We start from the raw sequence: 20345 nt of genomic DNA on the forward strand, positions 1-20345 counted from the left end.
AATCCTGTTGTTCAAGACAAAAACTTCAAAATGGTTCCTGTTCCTGCAGCCACACAGATTAGGTGGCAGTAAGTCTTAAATGCCCAATAAATTCACAGTATCCCATACTTTGCTCTGTCGGAAAAGCAATTTGAAATTTGGATTTATTTCTTGCTCTCTGCCAGCAAATCTTAATTCAGTGTGTGACATTCAGCTCCTGAGTGGCATTCAAGGCTTTAAGTGAGACCTCTATGAACAAACTAGAACACAAAAATTGATGACTGGTCTCCTCCTTTTCCTCCTGGGAATCTCAGCATTTTAGAGACATTATACAAAACAATAAACTCAGAAAACTGTTGTTAGAAGAAACTGACTTAACTGAATGTTCCTATAAGCACCATAATTTTATCAAGATTTTTAAACTTCATTTCCCTCTGAAACCAAATGCTTAGTTCATGTATCGACTGCCAATAATTACCTTCTGCAAAAATCACATAAATACAGTGAGAACACCTTATAAGAATTATATTTTTTCAAATGCCACTGAAAGATAAAATACTTTCTTTTTAAAAGTATTTTGGTTTGCATTAATGAAGGCATCAGTGTTCAAAATAGAGTACTATACAGTATAAAATATTCTTCTGCCTTCCTTTTTAAAATCTCTTCCTGAAGACTTTTCAGACCTATTCCCTGTCACCTTAAGTCAGGAAACATTAACAATCATCAGGGTGTAACAACTGCTTTTCACCCAATTAGAACCACATACAAATTCTTAAATTGTTCAGGAGCAACAGTTACAACTTGCCTTACCAATACAACTTTCACTTTTTACTTCATATCCTGGCGGACAGATGCACCTGAAAGAGCCTTCCAAATTTTGGCAGGTACCAGGAGAGCATGAACCAGGCAGTGCCACACACTCGTTGGTATCTTTGGGGAATGGAGGAAATCAAGAAAGGTTTAGAATCTTGTAATTCTTACGGTAAAAAAATATGAAAAACACTGAAGAGTTCTGTACTAATTTTCTTTTTCTAAGACAATTAATTGCTTGAAGACCAACAACTATTCTAAAAAAATGAGTTTTCATTTAAGTCACCATCATTCTCTTTTGATATTTAGATGTTCAGACGGTGTTGCTTCCCTCTACATGGGAGCTATTAGTTTATTTCAGCTCACCAGTACCTGAACATCATGTGTTTTCATACGTACCTACACAATTCTTGCCATCCAGAGTGAGCTCATATCCTTCGTTACACAAACACTTGAAAGAACCAATTTCATTGAAACACCGTCCATTTCTGCACACCTGACCAAAGGAACTGCACTCATCAATATCTGATAAAAAAATTAAAAATACCAGAATTGAACCTAAGAAGTGAGAATTGAGTCCCAGCATACTACATACAATATGTTATGAACACACTCAAGTTTCAATTCTTAGTATTTCTGTGGAAGAGGTGCATCTGTGGAGGTGCATTTCTGTGGAAGAGGTAGCAACAAGAAATCAGCTGACAGCTGGAGGAAAGTAACTCTCACTCGAGCACTAAGATGCACATTCTAATTTAAACACATTTTTTATAGGGTATTACAATTTCCAGCCTTCTAGCATTACTTCAGTTACTACATCTGGAGATATTCAATTACTCTTAAGAGACTGCATGACAACAAGTTTACCAAGAGAGGAGAAAATGTTACTTGGGGTGTTCTGGATTTTATCTGGATCCAGAACAGGAACTTGAGTTTCCTCCTAAAAACCCGTCTCTGCCAATCTCAAGTTTTGGACTATGTAATTTGCTTTCCACAGGATGATTTTCTCCCTAGTAGCAGTTCTGAAAATATGTTTTAAAATTTTTGTTATTTTGTAGGATTACTTCAGAAACACAGACTTAAAGGAGCACTGCATAAGGAAAAAATATGTATGAGGAAGAATAAATGAAAAGGATTTTGAATAAGCATCAAGCTGTAAGAAAAACTTGTACTTTGCAGCACATTCTTGTTACTTTAATTTTTTCCTTCCTGCATAAACACAAGAAGAGGATTTAAAATGCTTTTTAAAAGATGTATCAGTTCTCTCCTGAAGCTGAAGACTTGCTGTGTCTTCCTTCTGTAGCAGGAAGGAGTGTAAAGCCTCCCTCTTTTCTTTGCTTATGCTCTGCACAAGGGAGATCTCCAGGCTTATGAGCCTGTTTCTCAGCCCAGGAAGGTGTTGGCTGCTTTATCACAAGAACCCAGGAATCAAAGCAGTCCAGACTTGTCAGATACTGGTGCCCTGTGCTTTAGGGAATGTGAAATAGCAATGCCTGTGTCAGCTCTGCATGATTTTGCTCATTTTAGGAGAGCAGATCTGGAGGGTTACAGATCAGCTGTCCTGGCTTTCTTACTGCTGGTCTGCTTCTTCTTTCTCACCTTTCTCACCCTGTGCAAGTGGCAAGCAAAATGGTGAAATAAAGGAATTATTTTAAATTCATGAAGCAGCCCTGGTGGTGGGACAGAATAAGTGGTGCCGTGGACTGTGCTGTAAATACTAAGGTAGTCTAAAAGAGCTGAGAGATGCATTACAGCACCGCTGAGCTGAAAGTTGCCCCAGCAGTCCAGATATTTAGGATAATACTATATTACCTCAATTGACTGTGTGGAAAAAACACTTTTAATTACTTTAAAACATGACAGAAAGGATTAATCTCTAGGGCTGGTTACAGCAGAAGCTACTGCACTCAATTAACTTCATCCTGGCATCTCCTCTTCTTAACCACACACTGTCCTCCTTGCCATGCCAAGCCAGCAGCAATGAAAATAAGAGCTGGGATTAGGTCTCTTACCCACACAATCATTATTACGAGTTAATTCAAATCCTGGATAACACAGGCAGTTGTATGATCCAACTGTGTTCTTGCAGGTTCCATTTCCACATGGATACTGTTCACACTCATCAACATCTGCAAGGAGAGACAAACTGCAGGTAGGAACTGGTTTTCCCAGATATGGGGGATGTGTTGTCTGTGCAGAACTGCAGTATCCTAAACTTTGGTCCCTCATTTCATTTTGTGTTTATGCTACAGATTTTTACAGCTTCTCAGTACACAAAGAAAAACACTACAGGATGTAATTTTGTGTGTATTTTAAAATAAAAGGTACTATTACATGTAAAAATAAATGTGTATGTGCAATTATCTGAAGGCATTCCATCTTTTTGTTTTCCACACTAACATTTCTTAATTTCTTTAACATGTACAGGTGATCAGGATTGAGTACAAAGGATTAAGCATCACAGCCCTAAAATGATAAATTGTTATATATATTCTTTACTTCAGAGCCCATGAAAAGCAGTTGAAAATATAACTCAATTTATAAAAATAAATGGATAATATCAATATCACATCCAGAATTACAAAGACTGCTTAAAAACTTTTGCAAATATCCATTTTTAAAAGGAAATAAAGTTCAGTGTCTCCTGTGTGTTACAGTAATTTCTGGAGTTTCATGGGAATCTGAAAGCTCTTGTGATTTTGTCCTGCTAGTTCTTTAAAATTTTACATTGTCTAAACAAGTCACTTTCTCAAATAGCCTCCTCTGATCACCTGACAAATGTGATTTAGTTTAAATACAAGAAGACTCTGGCAAATATGAATATGTACTACAACACAAATAGTTTTAAATACCTATTTAAAGTTGAAATACATCACCTTTTCATTTTAAAACTCTGTAGCTAAACAGATTAAGAACAAAGATTATGAATGAAAAGAATAAGATTATTATTGCTCAATCTTATTTCTTGTATCATTGCTATCATGTCATCACTTTCACATGAAATTAGTATAAAGTTACATTAAAAGGGGGATTCTGCTTTTTTTAAATGACACATGAACTCAACAGATTTAGATCATTGGAAAATGTGTGGTTTTAGCTCTAAGCTCTATCACTCTCTGATACATCCTATAAAACTCTCTGTTGAATAAGCCACTATGATGTATTTCTGTGAAAATGTTTCTTCAGTAACATGGAGCTATCTCAGAACACACTGCTTTGTTCTGAGTTTTTTTCTCAAGTTAATTTATGTTCTCCAAGGACAGCTTCACAGACTTTATTCCAAAAAAAAACCCCAAAAAACCAAACTCAGAAATGCCTGAATCATTTTTTTTAATGTCAGTATAACCTACTGAAAAAATTAGACTCATCTTCCCCTCTAAAAAGAGCCCACAGCCAAAAAAACCACACACAGGAAAGGATTTTCTCTCCATACCCATGCACATAGTCTGATCTTGGGATGCCTTGAAGCCATTGTGACATATGCACTGGTAGCTTCCCTGCATGTCCACACACAAACCATGACTGCAAACGTTAGGAATTTCCAGACATTCATTGCGATCTACAACAAAAACACAAAACAGATGGTGCATGCTATTGACCTCCATTACATCCTCGTTTTACACAAATAACGTTTTTACAATCCGCTGTTATGATTAAAACCAGATTCAAAATTATCTGTAAGTAAATCTGAATCATAAGAGAACTTCATTTTAAGGGAAGTGCTTGCTTACACACCTTGAGGATAAAACTACTGTCAGAATTTGCCTGATACCTAGAAAATGTCCTTTAAAAACATCACTTTCTTTCCTTTTACTGAGAAATGTGGCTATAAAGCAAAACACAATGCACGAGGTGACAGAAGATAAAGGACGCCGAGAGAAGCACACACATACCATTGGTGAGGTAAAAACAGGAGAGAAAAGCCATCTGATTTCTTACCAATGCAGGCACCGTTGGGGGACAGTTTAAAGCCAGCAGCGCACTCGCAGCGGTAGCTCCCAGGGCTGTTGATACAGTCAGCATTTCTCTGGCAGAGGTTGTCCCCGTTGCTGCACTCGTCAATATCTGAAAAAGCAAGAGTTCAGGCATCAGAAACTACCTCTGCCTCAGATTTACACTGTATTGTCTGTCTGTGCAAGAGGAAACCTCAGCAGCCTGACCTCCAGCCCTGTGTGCTGGGAGTGCACACAAAAAGCGAAATCAACACCATTCACCCATGCCACCTTCTTGATGAAAAAGGATACCACTAATCCAACTTACCACACATCAAAGTCACTTTGGAAATCTGCAATATCTGCCTAAAGAAATTTTTGTATTAAAAAAAGCTTCCTTTTCACCTTTGAGCTGAAAAACTAAGTGGCACAGTTTGTAACTTTTTAGGCTGCACAAAATCCTCGAACAAATGACAAATCTCCTACTGGCTTTGCAACACACAAAACTTGATGAGGTTCTATGAGTATCTCTGCCTCTAAAAGAGGCACAAGTTGGAAAAAAAAATCCAAGATACTTTTTTTTGAGCAATTCTAGGAGTAAGAATTAAATTTACTCTCTAAAATAAAACAAAACAAAGGCACTGACTACCTATTTAGGGGCTTTACAGAAGACAACTACAAATTTTATTTGGTGCATGTGCATTCGTAATAAAGACAAGCACTTAAACTGATTTATAACCTTGAGCCCTACAAAAGCTCCCAGTCTGTCTCTTAGATTTCTAAAACCACATGAATTAAACGCTCCCCTTCCCTTTAGGACATGCTTAAGGGGGCTAAGGAGAAAATAACCAAATTTCAAATCACCTTCACAGACCAGGAGCAGGTCATTGTAGCTGAATCCAGTGGGGCACTCACAGCGGAAGCTGCCAATCTGATTGATGCAAACTCCATTGGCACAGATTCCTGGGATTTCCTTACATTCATCAATGTCTGAAAGGCAGAGGAGCTACTTTAAGTACAGTTCATCATGTCTTTACACGCTGCAAGGATTCTCATTTTCACTGTGTTTAAAACTGGGTTGAGATGTTCCTTTTCAGCTACAGAAATTACACACAGGTTACAGAACCACACACATGCCCATTATGGCAGAAAATGGCATGTGAAGTTCAGGAAGTGATCAAAACAGAGTTACACTAAGCATTGGCCAAGATGCAAAACTCACAAATGTGCAGAGAAGCCCCACAGTATTTCTGAAGCCAAAGCTTTTTAACATATTGATTAAAACTCAAAATCATGAACTCGAATGGTGGCAGGTGAGCAAAATACCACAACAAAATGCAGAAGTTTAAAAAAAAAAAGGTAAGTATTTTACATAAAAATTGGTTGCAATTTGTGTCACCACTGTAACTCCAAAATGAAATTTAACTTTAGTAGTATATGAAATGCTTCTTTTGGTTAACATTATGCAGGCGCAAAAAAATTATGCAAAACAATTTTGGGATAAAATAAGATTGGTGAAACTTACCAACAGCTTTTCCAGTATGGATGTCAAAAGTGAAGCCAGGAATATTTCCACACAGGCTCTTGAATTCAGCTAGAGCAAAACATACAGCAATGCGTTTTCAGGGAATGCAAAAATCTCACAAGAATTACTTGTAGTCTTCTCAGCTACTCAAGAGCTGTTTGAAGCCAAATCTACTCAGGAGAGCAATTTCCTCTTCTACAGCTTGTACTGAAAATTCAGACTGCCAATAAATTAATGCAAATTGAAATAGTAACATACTTTCCTCAAATCTTCGCAGACTTTGGCACATGAGTAAATGTCTGATTTGAGAATGCAGTCAGTCAGGTTTTGGTTTTGTTCGTTTGTTTTTTAAATAGAACTCCTTAAGGTTTATTCCTGTTTTCTAAGTACCTGTAGTGAGAATCTACAGCAGCACTTTCAATTATGAGAAATAAATATAATTTACCAGTACCTATGCTTCTTTCACAACACTATCTATTTTATTTTCTGTGGAATTACTGCAGATCAGTTCCTCCAAACTGTTCAGCAGAATGGAGACAGTGGTTAAAAAGAGATGCTCCAAAAGCCTCACATTTTTTTTTAATATGGTCCTTCTATATCTCCTCTTTTTGCACTGGGAGAGTAGAAAATGCTTGATGTGTAAAATAAATTAACTTACAGTTTTCTAGGAAAGATGTTTGAAATTGAGTAGGTTTGCAACATACAGAGAAAAATTTTTAGCATGGATTCTATTAAGTACTGCAGATGAAGTTTTAGTGGCAGAACAGTGCTCTCCAGGCAAGAAGTTATTACACATTTACAGCAAGAATTTTTTATCTAGGTAGAAATATAAAAAATGAGAGGCCTATAACTATAAGCATGTCAAAACTGCATAATACTACCAGAGGAATTTGTACCTGTTTGAGGGAAATGAAGCAATTCCAGTGTGAAGACACAACCAGTTTGAATGAACAGTATGCAAACAATAACCATGCAGCCATTATCAGCACCTTTTTATATCCTATCAGCATTCAAATGATCCAGAAAAATTATGTTTCAATATTCAGTTTCCAAATTACTGCCAAGGAAGCATTTCAAGGTGTGAGGCAGATTATTTCTACATTCAGGGCATTAGGTTTAAGTGAAATATCCTTCAAAAAAGTGAGCAACATTTACAAAAACATCTGATTAACATAAAATTCAAAGGGTTTCTGTAAGTTTAGTATCTGAAGACTTCCATGAATGCTTGGTCCACTGTTGGTGCTACTGAGGACCTACAGGACACTTCTTCACCCAAGAGACACGGAGCCTGCCTTTGATTTGTCTCTAAACCTGAAATGCTGACAAATTATTCTAGCACCAAAACATGAAAAACAAAGAGCTCCTTCTGTATTCTTACAAGTAATGCTCTTTAATCTGGAGCAGTTAGTCTTCACTGGCTGTAGTTTGAGTTTCCTATCATCTACATTTTAATGGCAGCTCCTCAGCAGCTCATGATTTTGAAAAATTTAACTACCATTATGAATATAATAATTCTTGACAACAAACATCCCTATTTTTTAGCAAATTTAGTTAACCACTGCTCAGAATGATATTTGGCAAAATCTTTTTCCTGCATTCAGACATACTTAGTCATTTCTCTAAGCCAAGCAGGATCCAGTGTATCTGAACATCAGCATTTTCTACTTTCTTCTGTCCTTCTCTTTAATGGCTGCTTAATGTTCACTCAGGTTATTCTGGCAGTTCAGGGTACAGGGCTACAGAGCTGTCTACCACAGCTTCACCATCCAGCAATTTACTGCTCTTTCACAGATACACCTTTAATACATGTTATTATAATAATTTAATACACTAATATATTTTACATACTACTTATGTGTAAGATTTGAGGCTTGGCAACTTAGTTATTCCTGCAAGGAGATTTATGCCATTTGCTGCTGTTAGTAAGCCTGTCAGTAAATATATCAGACAAAAACAGAGCCCTGTGCTCACTACCCTGTCCTAGTGGGCAATGATCTCCTACTTCCATGATAAAAACACATCAGGTCTGGGAGGATGAGGAAGAAGCTCCAAGGGTTGCAGGACCTCTCTTGTTCTATTATGCTACCTCTGTGTTTCATGAATTTCACTGAATTCAGTTTTTCACACTTTTTCCCACCAGTATTTACTGCATAGATAAAGAATATATAATTAGGTATGGATTGCATGAAAATGTCTTTTTACAAATGATCCACACAAAAACATGCCAAAGATTTACCTTTTGGAGGCTTGGCTTTGCATCTGTGACTTTAAAAAAATATTTCAAGACCCTATATGTTTATACTATTTTTTAGTACAAAAAGATCTGTCACATAAAGGGAAAAAACTGAGACTGGGCAATCCTGAAATTACCAAACCATGGAAGAGTTCTGTACAATCTTTGTTACCTTTTAACAGTGAAGCAAGCTTTCTACATTTCTTCCAGTAAAAAAACAAAGAGAAAATTACTATTATTTTTGGTTAAAGTCTGTATGCTAATAGTTATGATCTGCATAATGTGTAAAACAAAACAGTCTTTACTACTTAAAGTCTTCAAACAGAGACTGACTGCTAAGAATAAACAGAGAAAAAAGGAAGAAAGGTCTCTGTTCACCAAGGAAAAAAAGGCAAATGTATGGGCATTTGAAGTTCAATCCTCATGAAGAACAATGCCCTTAGTGAGCCACTGGGCTCAGTCTGGTGACGTGGTCAAGGTCAGTGTACCCCAACCCCTGTCTGTGATGTGCAGCCCTCACCCAGATTGCAAAACAACTGACTATAGAACATAAGTGCAGTTATTCAACCATTTCCACTTGGAAGTTGTGCTTGATCCCACACACAATCCCTTTCCATGGTGAAAAAGGTTCAACCATGCCTGCAAAAACAGTAAAGCCATTTAGAAAAGTTAACAAGGCAACACTGAAATATTTCAGGAAATATTTAAACCCCATAAAAATGCTAGCACAATACCAAGCAATTTTGGTTTTAACAAATCATTAAAAGCTGCAGGAGTTTTTGAGAATTTGAGTGTCAGAAATCTAAAAGGAGAATATTCTTTCTTCTACCCAAGAACATCAATTGCATTAATCCCTTCTACCTGTTCACTGTTGTCACCATGGTGACAATTTTATGACATTTCAATAAATGACTACGGGAAAGAATTTCATGAGCTCTCTGTGGTAGCAAAAATGTATTTCCTCTCTCAAGCTTATTTCCATTTCCCATTCCTGACTGCTAGGAGCATTCCTTCATTCTCCATCCTCCTATTTAAGAAGGAAAAGGAAAAGGCAGTTTTCTCTTCTTTTCAGTCCTATTTTCCTCTTCTTTCCTGTGAGGGAAAATCTTTCTTAATTTATTTGTTGTTTACCTGAAATCACCAGGATAAACCACTTTGAATGGAAGTAATAAATCCTTTACAGTAAAATAATAAACGATATTAAAATCACAGCACCACAGGCATAGATTAAGTGATACTAAACCAGTAAACCTGAGGCAAGTACATTAAACAACAAACTGTGTTTGTACAAAACAGGCACATGAGTTTTTTAGTTTCATCTAAGCATCTTTTCTCTTTTTTTCAAATGTAAAGAATTTTTCAGTGGATGTCAGGTTTCCCTCCAAGCTGGTGATTCTTCCACCAAGGACTTTTCTGAGTTGAGCTTTCAGAGGTTTCTTATTCCAGGAAATCAATTCTAAAAAGACTGACTGAAAATTAACTATCCTTTATTATTTTCACCTCCATTTAAAGAAGAGAATTTTTTACTTCCCCATACTTACTGAGCAATTTTTGCAAGTTTAGTCACCTCCAGCAGAGGAAATGTAAAAGCAACAAAGCAGATCATGGATCAAATGTGAGACACAGCTGAAAAGTCCAGAAAGGCTTCCTGCACTCAGAACAAAACCCAGTCTTGATCTTCTGACAGACCAGGACTACCAGGATGCATCTCCAACTATCAAGAACTAAATTACACTCTCCTAAATTAATTATCCTGGAGGACAGACTAGCCAGGAGGTATCTCTGGTCAGCCAGTATCTTCAACACCAGTATTACTGCTCAGTAAAGGCTCTTTTGGGATGAAATGTTAACTTTAGTTAATAGGTCAAAGCAGCAGATAAAGAAAGTAGCAAAACGGGGTGACCACAGAAGTCTTTACCTGTTCCTGGAGTTGGACATGGCTCACAAGGTTTGTTCCAGGCTTTCCCAATATTGTAGGTGCAGCAGCACATCCTTTTGGTCACATTGAAGGGCAGTTCATTGTCACAGGAGGTTCCATTATAGCTTCTGTAGCAAAAACTTTTCCTCATGTCTGAATGTGGAAAAAGAAGCACTTAGGAAGTAACCAACATTATGATAATTATGATATTATGTAAATATGAACCCCCTACCAAACCAGACAAGATTCATTAACTGTTATCTGAATGCAACATAAACACAGGCATTTAAAAATAATTTAAGGATTGATGTAATCCACAGTCTTTGTTTTAGACTTTTGTGACATATGTTCTGCTTTCATTTAAAGACACAAGGGGGAAAAACACAAACTCCTAAGAAATCATAAACACAGTGTAGATACTCATCCATTTGTAGGGTAAACCCCACCATTTGGAAATGATCAGCTAAAATAAATGAGTGAACAGTGAGCCTTGTTAGGGAGCAAGAGCCCCTAAATGCTGCAGGACAATCACAGGGATCTCTTTCCTGACAACATGACACCAGCTGGGAGCTAAAAAGAGTTAAAATAAACACAAAGCACAGGGTCTGGACCTCAAACAGCCTGATGATCTTGCAGTTCTAGTAAAGATGACATTTTGCATACCCATGCAGTTGTGTCCTCCATTCACCTGCATATATTCAGGTGGGCAAATGCAGGTGTAGTTCCCCAAGGTGTTGTAGCAGGTACCAGGACCACAGACACCAGGGTGTGCAACACACTCATCAATATCTAGAAAACAAGAAAAAACTCCAGTTAACGAGGGAGAAAAGGTCCAAGGCCAAGCAAATATTTCAGAGAAATACAACCACAATAAATGCTAAGATAACAAAATCCTTCATTTCAAGAATAGCTTGAAAAACATAGCTCTGATTTTAACCTCAAAGTTTAGCCTTAGCTCTCTTAAGTGCAAGACAATAGACTGAATAAACTCCCAAGTTCTTGAACTTGCCACTGAAATAGGAGCAAATCAACTTCACAAAAGACATTCACACCTTCTTCTCACAATAGGGTTAGTCACTTTTTAGGGTCAATTTACAATTTTGGTTGTAACAGTTATGAAAAATTTCAAACACAGAAGGAAAAGCAGTATGAACTTTACTTCACATTGAGTAAATTAAACCACTCACATGCAGAGAGCATAATAAAACTTGCAGGGTGAGAAGCCAGAAATCATTAATAACCCATTTAGTTTGCTGAATTAACATGGCTGAGGTCTAATATCTAAAGTAAACATTAATATATCAAAGTGTTCCATTCCAAGCTTTGCACTAATTGTATCACTTGTACCAAAGATAATGATTTTGGGGAATACTCTAGGTAAGGGTGGGGTGTACCATGCACACTTAGGATTTAAGTCTAAAAAGTAATGTTTTTCATAATAACTGCACTGTGACAGAGAAAGAGGCTTTAAAGGAACCAACCTTCACAGATTCTGGTCTCTTCACTGAGGTAGTAACCTTTTGGGCATTCACACTGGAAGCTGCCAAAAGTGTTGATGCAATTTCCACCTTGGCAAAGACCTGGCAGCTCCTGACATTCATCAATGTCTGAAACAGAGAGGGGGGAAAAAAAACCCAAAACCAATTCATCATATTTTCATTCCGCAATGAAAAGAAAGAAGAGAATTTAAGAACTACCCTGAAATTTTGCCAACTAGTAGCTTTGAACTGTCATGTGTGGTTTTTGGGGGGTTTTATTTTCCTTCTAAATTGCTCTCCAGGAATGCATGGATAAGATGCTCATTCTCTTCCATTCAAACAGCCCTTAAGGAGCAGTTTCAGCTAGTTAAGCCCAATGTTCCATTGCTGTTTACAGGAATTTGGCATCTAATTCCTCACTTCTGCCCATTTATTGGAACCAGAGCTGCTTTGCCTGATGAATATTTCCTGACATTTGCACTTTCTGCTGATGAGCTGTAATTTTCATAAATGACTTATCCTTCAGGGCCCAATTTTGAAATCCAGTTAAAGTAAGGAAGCACACAAAAGGTATGCACTAGATTGTTTTCCTACTGAAATGTGTTGGACTTCTTCAATATTCTTTTGCTGTGTGCCTTTTCATGTTGTTTCCCAATTCACCCTAACAGTTGTTTTAGCTTTGCGCTAAATATAATGATTTTTGAAAAATGCAGCTCCTTTTCAAAGATGACCCCTTTTTTACTATTATTATTATTATTATCAATATCCATCATCACAGTCATTTATAAGAAACTCACCTTCCAAAATAATAGTGATGGGATTTGGTCTGAATCCTTCTCCCCCTGGACAGAGAGTATTGTATTCAGCTAAAGTAAAATATAACAAGACACATGTCAGCCTGATCAAAAATAAAATTCTGACAACAGAATCATAAAATATCACTTGTGTTTTTAATGGCTGTTCTTCCCTACAGTCATTTGGTTTCTGCTTTTTTGATCTACTCACAGTAAATAAAACATGTGCATTAGATTAACAGAAAACCAATGTAAGATGAGGAGTTATGCTTTCTTTTATTAACATAATTCAGATACTCTTGAGCAGGCACAATATTGATTTTTCCATACTGTGTCCTTTCAGAGCCACATATTTTCTGTTTTGATTAGTTCTTTAATATGAAATGTCAGTATGCTACTGATAAAGGTAAGTGTCAAACTTGGAATTCCTATTGTTATAAGGCTATCAAGAACAACATACTTGGCATTTGTTTTGCATTATTCATTGAAGACCTTCAAAGCTCTACAAAGTTGACAACTATCATTAAGAATATTTTTGAAAGTACTCAAGAGTGACTTAGACATAAATAACAAGTTATCAACATTCGTCTTTGGAGAATAATGAAGCCCTCCAAATTAAAGCTGCGATTTGAGTTCTGACCATGATTAATTTATTTCCTTACCAGCTTGGAGCTGCTGAGCAAAAATGCCCAGCAAATGTATGCACTCTATTTAATTCTTAACTGCGAAGTCCTTAATTAATTTTTAAACGGGAGAAAAGAGCAAAATAAAATGCCCAAAACTACTTGAAGTACCACCTGATCTGGTGGGAATTGCCTTCTAAAGCTAAGACTGATTTATTAGTGTGAGAACAGGCACCAAGTCAGTCACAGAAGACTAAAGGTCAGGTCTGTGATGCTCAGGTCCACACCTCTGCACCCTCTGACAGCAGCAGGAAAATTTGTCTCAAATGACCAACATACAGCAACACAGTGAAATACTCTAAATTCCTTTTCCATCCCTTCTGAAATAAGGCAGCACCAGGAGAAGATGAGAACTTTTCCTTACTGCTGTTGACAGGGGGACAGGTCTCACAGGGGTTCCCCCAAGCCTTTCCCAGCGAGCAGCAGCACGAGGAACGAGTGACTCCAACCCCAATCTCAGTGTTGCAGGACAGGCCCCCGTCCCCTCTGGGTCCAAACTTCAGGTAGCAGCTGCCCACACGGTTATCTGTGAAAAAAACACACGTGGTTACAGCTGCACACCATGATCCAGGCAAAGAACTGCAGGCATTCATCTGTAATTTCACACCTAGGAGGAATTCAGGTAACACTGTGCTCTTGAAGTCACTGGCACTTCAAGAACATTGATAGTTACTGATGCTGAGAGAGATAACACTAAAAAACTCTATAATAGGATATGCAGGACTGTGGAATTGTTATTTTTCTATCTTATTTGCATAAAAGCAGTAACTTTAGAAGTGATACTTCAGCAAGCTTTTACTTACCCACACATCCCACTCCAGTAGGATTCAGCTGGAAGTCTGGAGGACAATTACACTCATATCTTCCAGGAGTGTTTACACAAAGACCATTAACACAATTAATGGGATCAGAACATTCATCAATATCTGAAACAGGAAATCCACATTTATAAATCTGCTCACTGGAGAGAAAAGAATAATTTTACTTTCTTAGAAAGTTTCAAATGCAAGTGAATTTTAGCTGAAACTGAAGGAGAGTCTTAAAAATAATTCACCAAATGACTACAAATAAACCTTGTTCATCTGCATATTTAGGAAGCCACCCCTTTTGCTGCTGTATTTCTGAAAAGCGGGGATTTACCTGTGCAATTTCCCCCAGTTCGATCCAGTTCATAGCCATCATCACAGATACAACGGAACATTCCTGGGAGATTATTGCAGGTGCCAAACACACAAATATTCTGGAAGGAGCATTCATCCGTGTCTGAAGGAACGTGTTAAAACCAGAAAGTTACACAGCATTACCACATTATTTTTATTGCTGTTGTTGTTGTTATGTGTCATAGCACCATAAAAGCAAAAGGAGACACATGCAAAGTATTTTAAAAACTAGCATTTTTGAGTTTATGTTGAATACTACACAAAACTTCTATTTGTGAATTTGTCCTTGTAAAGAAAGTGTAGCAAGAAGAGAAAGAGTGTGTAGGCATCAACAGTCCTATCTCCTTGGAGGAAGAATACAGGGAAAGTAGGAACACAGGAAGTAAGAATTATCTATTATTTTCTCAAGCCACACTGAAATAGTTATGTGGTAACTACACCCAGATGAGCTAAAATGCATCTAAAGGACTGCCTGCATGCTCATCTAAATTGAAGATGAAATCAAGTTGAAAGACACTGACAGAAAATTGGATGATTTTGTCAGCTGCAGTGTAGAAAGGAGATGAACACTGACACCACGGACTGCAAAGCTGTGGCTTTAGGCACAAACTGTAAAAGATTTCTGAGCTGAAAGTAAGTAGGGTAGGAGTGGAAAAAAAACCCTCCATGTACTGTCAGAGAGCAAGACTTCTTAAGTTGCCAGAATAAAGCAGCTGCAGAAAAGGCAAATGCTGTTCTGGCACGTATTAGTGAATTATTTTTAGCACAGACAGGGAAGTGGAAAGCATTAATATCATTTTACAAAGCACAGCCAAATCTTAATTCGAAATTCTGAGTACAGTGCTCTGCTGATGAACTAACAGTGCACAAGATGTGCAAAAGGGGTATTAAAATTATTACAGTAATAAAATATCTACTTTTAACCTGGCTGGGTTACCTCAGCCAGAGGCTGAGAAGCAATAAAATGCCTCTTTATAGTAACATATGAGAAAGGTTAACTTCTGAGGGCCCTTTGAGGCACATGTTTTTTAGGGAAAATGAATGGTTAACATCCAAAATCCTGAGTCAATTTCATCTGGAAATAAAATTTCTAGATACCCTGGGGTAAAGCCATGGAATGACCTCCAAATCAGATCACTCAGAAGTTAATGCACTGACATCTCAAGGGACTTCTGAAGAAAGTGGATTAATAATTTTCATTACAATTATTTCACTAAAACAAGACTGGATTTTGCCCCTTGATTGTAGAAATCAGCAAAGGACTCATCTTACCATAGTACAGATTAATATATCAACTTCAAAATTATAGAAACAAAAGCTAACTGCTTTTAAGAATTCAGCACCCAGATATTTCAGTTTTCCAACAGCACAATTTAATCAATGGAATGCTTTCAGACCTTTGCTGTAATCATAGTAATATATTAAGCACTTCTCCAAAATCCTTCAAATGTTGGACCCAAATCCTTCAACACACTGACTCAAAATTTACATTATTACACTGTTTTTCAAAGCATTGGTTGGCTGGAATAGACTGGATCTATTAGGGGATTTTTATTAGACCATTGGCACCACTGTAATACAAATGAGCTGCATCAAGAAATTCATTAGAGATGACTGACTATACTTGATAATGATTAACAAATCTGACTGTAGCACAGGTAATTCCTCAGAAGCACCCTGAATTATTCTGAAGTCTGATTCATGCATGTACACCTGATTGCTGGAACCTGCCATGCTCTGGACTGAATTTTCTAGAGATTAAATTTTGAAACCTGTTGTTCATATCTCGCAAAGAATTTTAATTTCCAAAGATGTTATGTGGTTTTCACCATTAAATATGAAGTAAGTTAAAAGCTAAAATGTTTTCATTTACTATACAGTCATATTAAACAGCAACAAGAAAAAGGTAACAAAACACAATAGGGAATAGAAGCTGAACTGGACTAGAAAGATAAGACAGGATTTTCTGCACACTATCCAATAGTCACAAAAAGGAATTTAAAGAAAAAAATTTTACAAAATTGCTGAGGCAAACCTCTGCTCTGGTATTTATGGGTGAAAGCCAGGAAAACATCACATTAAAGATGAAAGCAACCTTCCAACATAATTCACACTGAAGAAATTCCTCGTACGTGAAGCATGTGGTGCTTTCTCTGCCTGCAGACTGAGCTCCTGGTTGCTCTTTGCTTCAGAGCAGCCAGCCCAAACTCAGAACAGAGCTGGGGCAGCAGCAGCAGCAGCAGCTCACCTTGGCAGGACTTGCTGTCAGAGGCAGGGGTGAAGCCCATCTCACACTCGCAGCGGAAGGTGCCGGGGGCGTTCAGGCACTGCCCGTTCTCACACAGCTCCACGTTCTCTGCACACTCATCAACGTCTGTGGAGACAGGAAAACCTCGCTGAAACTACAGGTTTCACCAGCAGAAACACACATAAATATATCCTTGTCTTCAAAGTAATAGCAATATTGAACGTTGAAGGTATAAAACAGAACACTTACATCCTGAAGTAAATAGAAGGAATGCAGAAAAGCAATCACAGTTTCCAAAATTATTCCTTTCACCTTCCTTACTCCTTGTTTTTCATTAACAGATTAATTTTTTTTTTAATAATGCAAGCTTTTAAGACTCAGTTTTGAATAATCTTGAATAGCTTGCTTAAAAAGTCAAAATTTTGCCTCCTGGTATAGACTGCTATGCTATTTTGACAGAAAAGATGTTCAAAAGGCAAATTTTACTAAATAATACATAGAAAATTATTATCATATTCATTTCAGAAAATATTCTTTGAGGGTGAGGAACATTACAAGTACTGCTTGCACACCAGAAATTCTCCTAGTATGCCCCGAAAAGCTACAAGGAAAGAGAATGGCAAGAAATTGCAGTCATCATAAGAAGTAATAATTTTGCCAGGTATGGTTATATGGTTATGATTGTCCAAAAAAGATTTTATATGTTTTCTTCATTTTATTAGTCCATAATTAGTATTATATCTGATTTTTAGAGAAACTCAGAAGCTCAATACATGGATAAAAAATTGTGCTCATGAACCAAAAACTTGAAATACAAAACCAAGTCACATTTGAAGGTCTTTATTCTCAAAAAAAAACTTTACACTACTAATCAGAAAACTTTGTTACTAAACTTTAAATTAATTTTTGTTTGTAATTAAGCAGTTACACAATAATGAATGCATTCACAGTTGTTTTCTAGGTATTTTACTATTATTAGGATGCAATTCTTCAGACCATTAAATATGCTGACCAAATACAGGATGTGTTAGAAGTCAAGAGCAGAGATAATGCTGCATCTCCACTATATAAAGTGATAAAGACCAGAGTAACCCAAGACACAGTCATTGGTATTTAATATAAAATCTTTACACTTGATATAATACATGTCAGATTATTTTGAATCACTTACTGTGTGAATAACAATGTCCTTTCTCACCTACAAATTTAAATGCAGAGATCATGGGCAATGTTTTTTAACTGCAGTTTGTTTTTCTGTTTAAAAAGTCATATGTTAATGATCACATCCTGTTCTACTGAGTGATAGGAAAATAGATTATGCCAGAGAGAGGAACTGTAATACAGCTGGTATTTGGTGTTCTTGACTAGAGGCACTGATGCAAGCAGGACATGCATTTTCAAAATAACTGGCATGAAGATGAGGAGGAGGAAGAAGCAGCAGACAGGAACTTCCCCCAAAAAATTGACCCAGTGGGTCCAACTGGAACACAAATCAAAAAAACAATCAGGTGCCTCTGACACCATTTCTTATGCAGACAGGATGCATCTTGATCTTAAATTACATTTTTGCACTTATTGCCTTGCATTGCAGGCTTAGGCCTAATTCACAAAGGTTCCACCCAAGAGAAGAACAACCAGGGGCAAGTCAGGTGTCCCAAAACCCCTTACCAGAGCAGGTGAAGCCATCTCCAGTGAATCCCTCTGCACAGGCACAGTGGTAGGAGCCCGGGCTGTTCACACACTGGGCGCTGGCGCTGCACCGCTGGGTCCCGTTGGAGCATTCATCAAGATCTGCACATTGGGGTCAAAAAGTGCAGGCAGCAGCACAGCAATTAGCAAACTGGCTGGTAATTAACTGCCAAGACAACCAGCACCACTGCAAACTTGATTTATGCCTCCATAAATACACACATTTAGTATTAGATGATACAGGGTTAATCTGTAGTGACTCGATTTTAATTTATCTTCCTTTAAATTACAACGGGTGGGACTGGGCAAAATATTTCTGAGCAACAGATGGCATTCAACTGGCTCATTACTTGGATGTTAATGTTCTGTTAATGAGCTTAAAGTCAAAATTCGTTTAAAAAAAGAGAAACCGAACCAAAGAAATGCAGTGAGGTAAAAATCTGCCACTTATTTAGGAAGTCCCCTCAAGAAATAGCAGAAATTGAAAACAATGAAACCTCATGAGAGTTGAAGCAAGCTATTCACTTGGATGTTAGTATGTACCAAAAAAAAAAGAAAAAAAATTAAAAATAAGAAAAAAAATAAAAAGAAGAAATGAGAAATCTCATAATATGGTCATTTTTTTAGCACATTACATCAATAAAGCCTAATTGTGAAGCTCCACTGCCACAGATCCCAAAATGCTCTGAAAACAAAAAGCAAGTATTACAATCTTTTACCCACCAAACTGAAACATGAAGGCAAGGGGACAAACACAACTACAGCAGCCCAGCAAATGCAGACACAGGTTTCCCACCCTCCAATCTTAGTTTGGTTTATATCAGGGTCTATAAATCAGATAAATTACAAGGCATTTACAAAAAAAATGTTTGAAGGACTGGAAATATTCTACCCACAGGGAACAATAAAACAAAATCTATTTAATTTCTGAGTTTGGGGTTTTTTTGCACATTCTAGTAGCAGTTGGATATAAACTGTATAAAATATGTAGTTAATTCAGTAAGATGTTACAGCATTGTTTCTGAGACAGTAAAATTTTCTTTTTTCTTAGAAAACCAAATGTGTGAAACATGAGAATCTTTCATACCCATCTATCCACAGGCTACAGCAGACAGAAGAATAATTCTTTTTTTTAAGAGGACTAATCACACAGTCACATTACATGCTTTCAGAAAAAAGGAAAAACAAGAGTGGGGAGAGAAAAAGAAATCTTTGCTTTCCATGTACTTACCAATACACTTAATGCCATTTCCAACCCAACCTTCTCTGCAACTGCATTTAAAACTTCCTGGCATGTTGACACATGAGGCATGCATGTCACAGTTGTGAGCTGCAATTTCACACTCATTCACATCTACGAGCACAAAACAAGCTATCAGTATTTACATCAGAATATTAAAAATTCTGCTCCTTTTACATAATTCCACTGTGAGGGTTTTCAGTCCTTTAAAAAACAAATGTCTTAGAATAATTCAAGCAAGTTATTTTGTATTCTGTATTAGTAAAAAGGAGTGACAATTCCATTTTATTTTTGCTCTTTGTTTGCAAACATGACAATCAGTCCACTTTCCTACAACTGCTTTTCAGCATAAAATTAACACTCCTCTCCAGAAACATGAAACATGCTGATCTTTTTATGCCTAAAACTGGGATGAGGTCTTTGGGTGCACAGCCACCTTTCAGTCATAAAAATAATTATACACCCACAGCTGTAGTACTTATAGAACAGATTCCTAAACACAAAATTGTAGGGGAAATTCTTTCAGCTTATTTTGGATGAGCCTGGATTCTTGAGAGCATGCAGAAGAAAAGGTACTGCTTAAATATCACAGAACTTGTAGGGTGATTATGAGTGACTACAGAACTTTAAAAATTGTTGGCAAAGGTTGAAGGATTTTT

The 20345-nt window shown here is 37.1% G+C and overlaps 1 protein-coding gene across 3 annotated transcripts in view; it reads right to left on the minus strand.

The window, feature by feature from the left end:
• FBN2 (fibrillin 2) overlaps positions 1-20345 on the minus strand; it is a 119102-nt gene that overhangs the window by 19297 nt on the left and 79460 nt on the right. For all 3 annotated transcript variants that reach the window (XM_064405078.1, XM_064405079.1, XM_064405080.1), the window contains exons 32-48: positions 19678-19800; positions 18426-18548; positions 16758-16883; positions 14490-14612; positions 14153-14275; positions 13714-13875; positions 12670-12738; positions 11876-12001; positions 11058-11183; positions 10395-10547; positions 6244-6312; positions 5583-5708; positions 4726-4851; positions 4220-4345; positions 2799-2915; positions 1189-1314; positions 790-909 (exon numbers count right to left, since the gene is read on the minus strand). In XM_064405078.1, the coding sequence (XP_064261148.1) occupies positions 790-909; positions 1189-1314; positions 2799-2915; positions 4220-4345; positions 4726-4851; positions 5583-5708; positions 6244-6312; positions 10395-10547; positions 11058-11183; positions 11876-12001; positions 12670-12738; positions 13714-13875; positions 14153-14275; positions 14490-14612; positions 16758-16883; positions 18426-18548; positions 19678-19800 (2064 nt within the window). The remainder of the gene's footprint in view (positions 1-789; positions 910-1188; positions 1315-2798; positions 2916-4219; positions 4346-4725; positions 4852-5582; positions 5709-6243; positions 6313-10394; positions 10548-11057; positions 11184-11875; positions 12002-12669; positions 12739-13713; positions 13876-14152; positions 14276-14489; positions 14613-16757; positions 16884-18425; positions 18549-19677; positions 19801-20345) is intronic.

This window comes from Passer domesticus, chromosome Z (genome assembly GCF_036417665.1).
Source record: "Passer domesticus isolate bPasDom1 chromosome Z, bPasDom1.hap1, whole genome shotgun sequence".
In the NCBI taxonomy this organism is placed as follows: Eukaryota; Metazoa; Chordata; class Aves; order Passeriformes; family Passeridae; genus Passer; species Passer domesticus.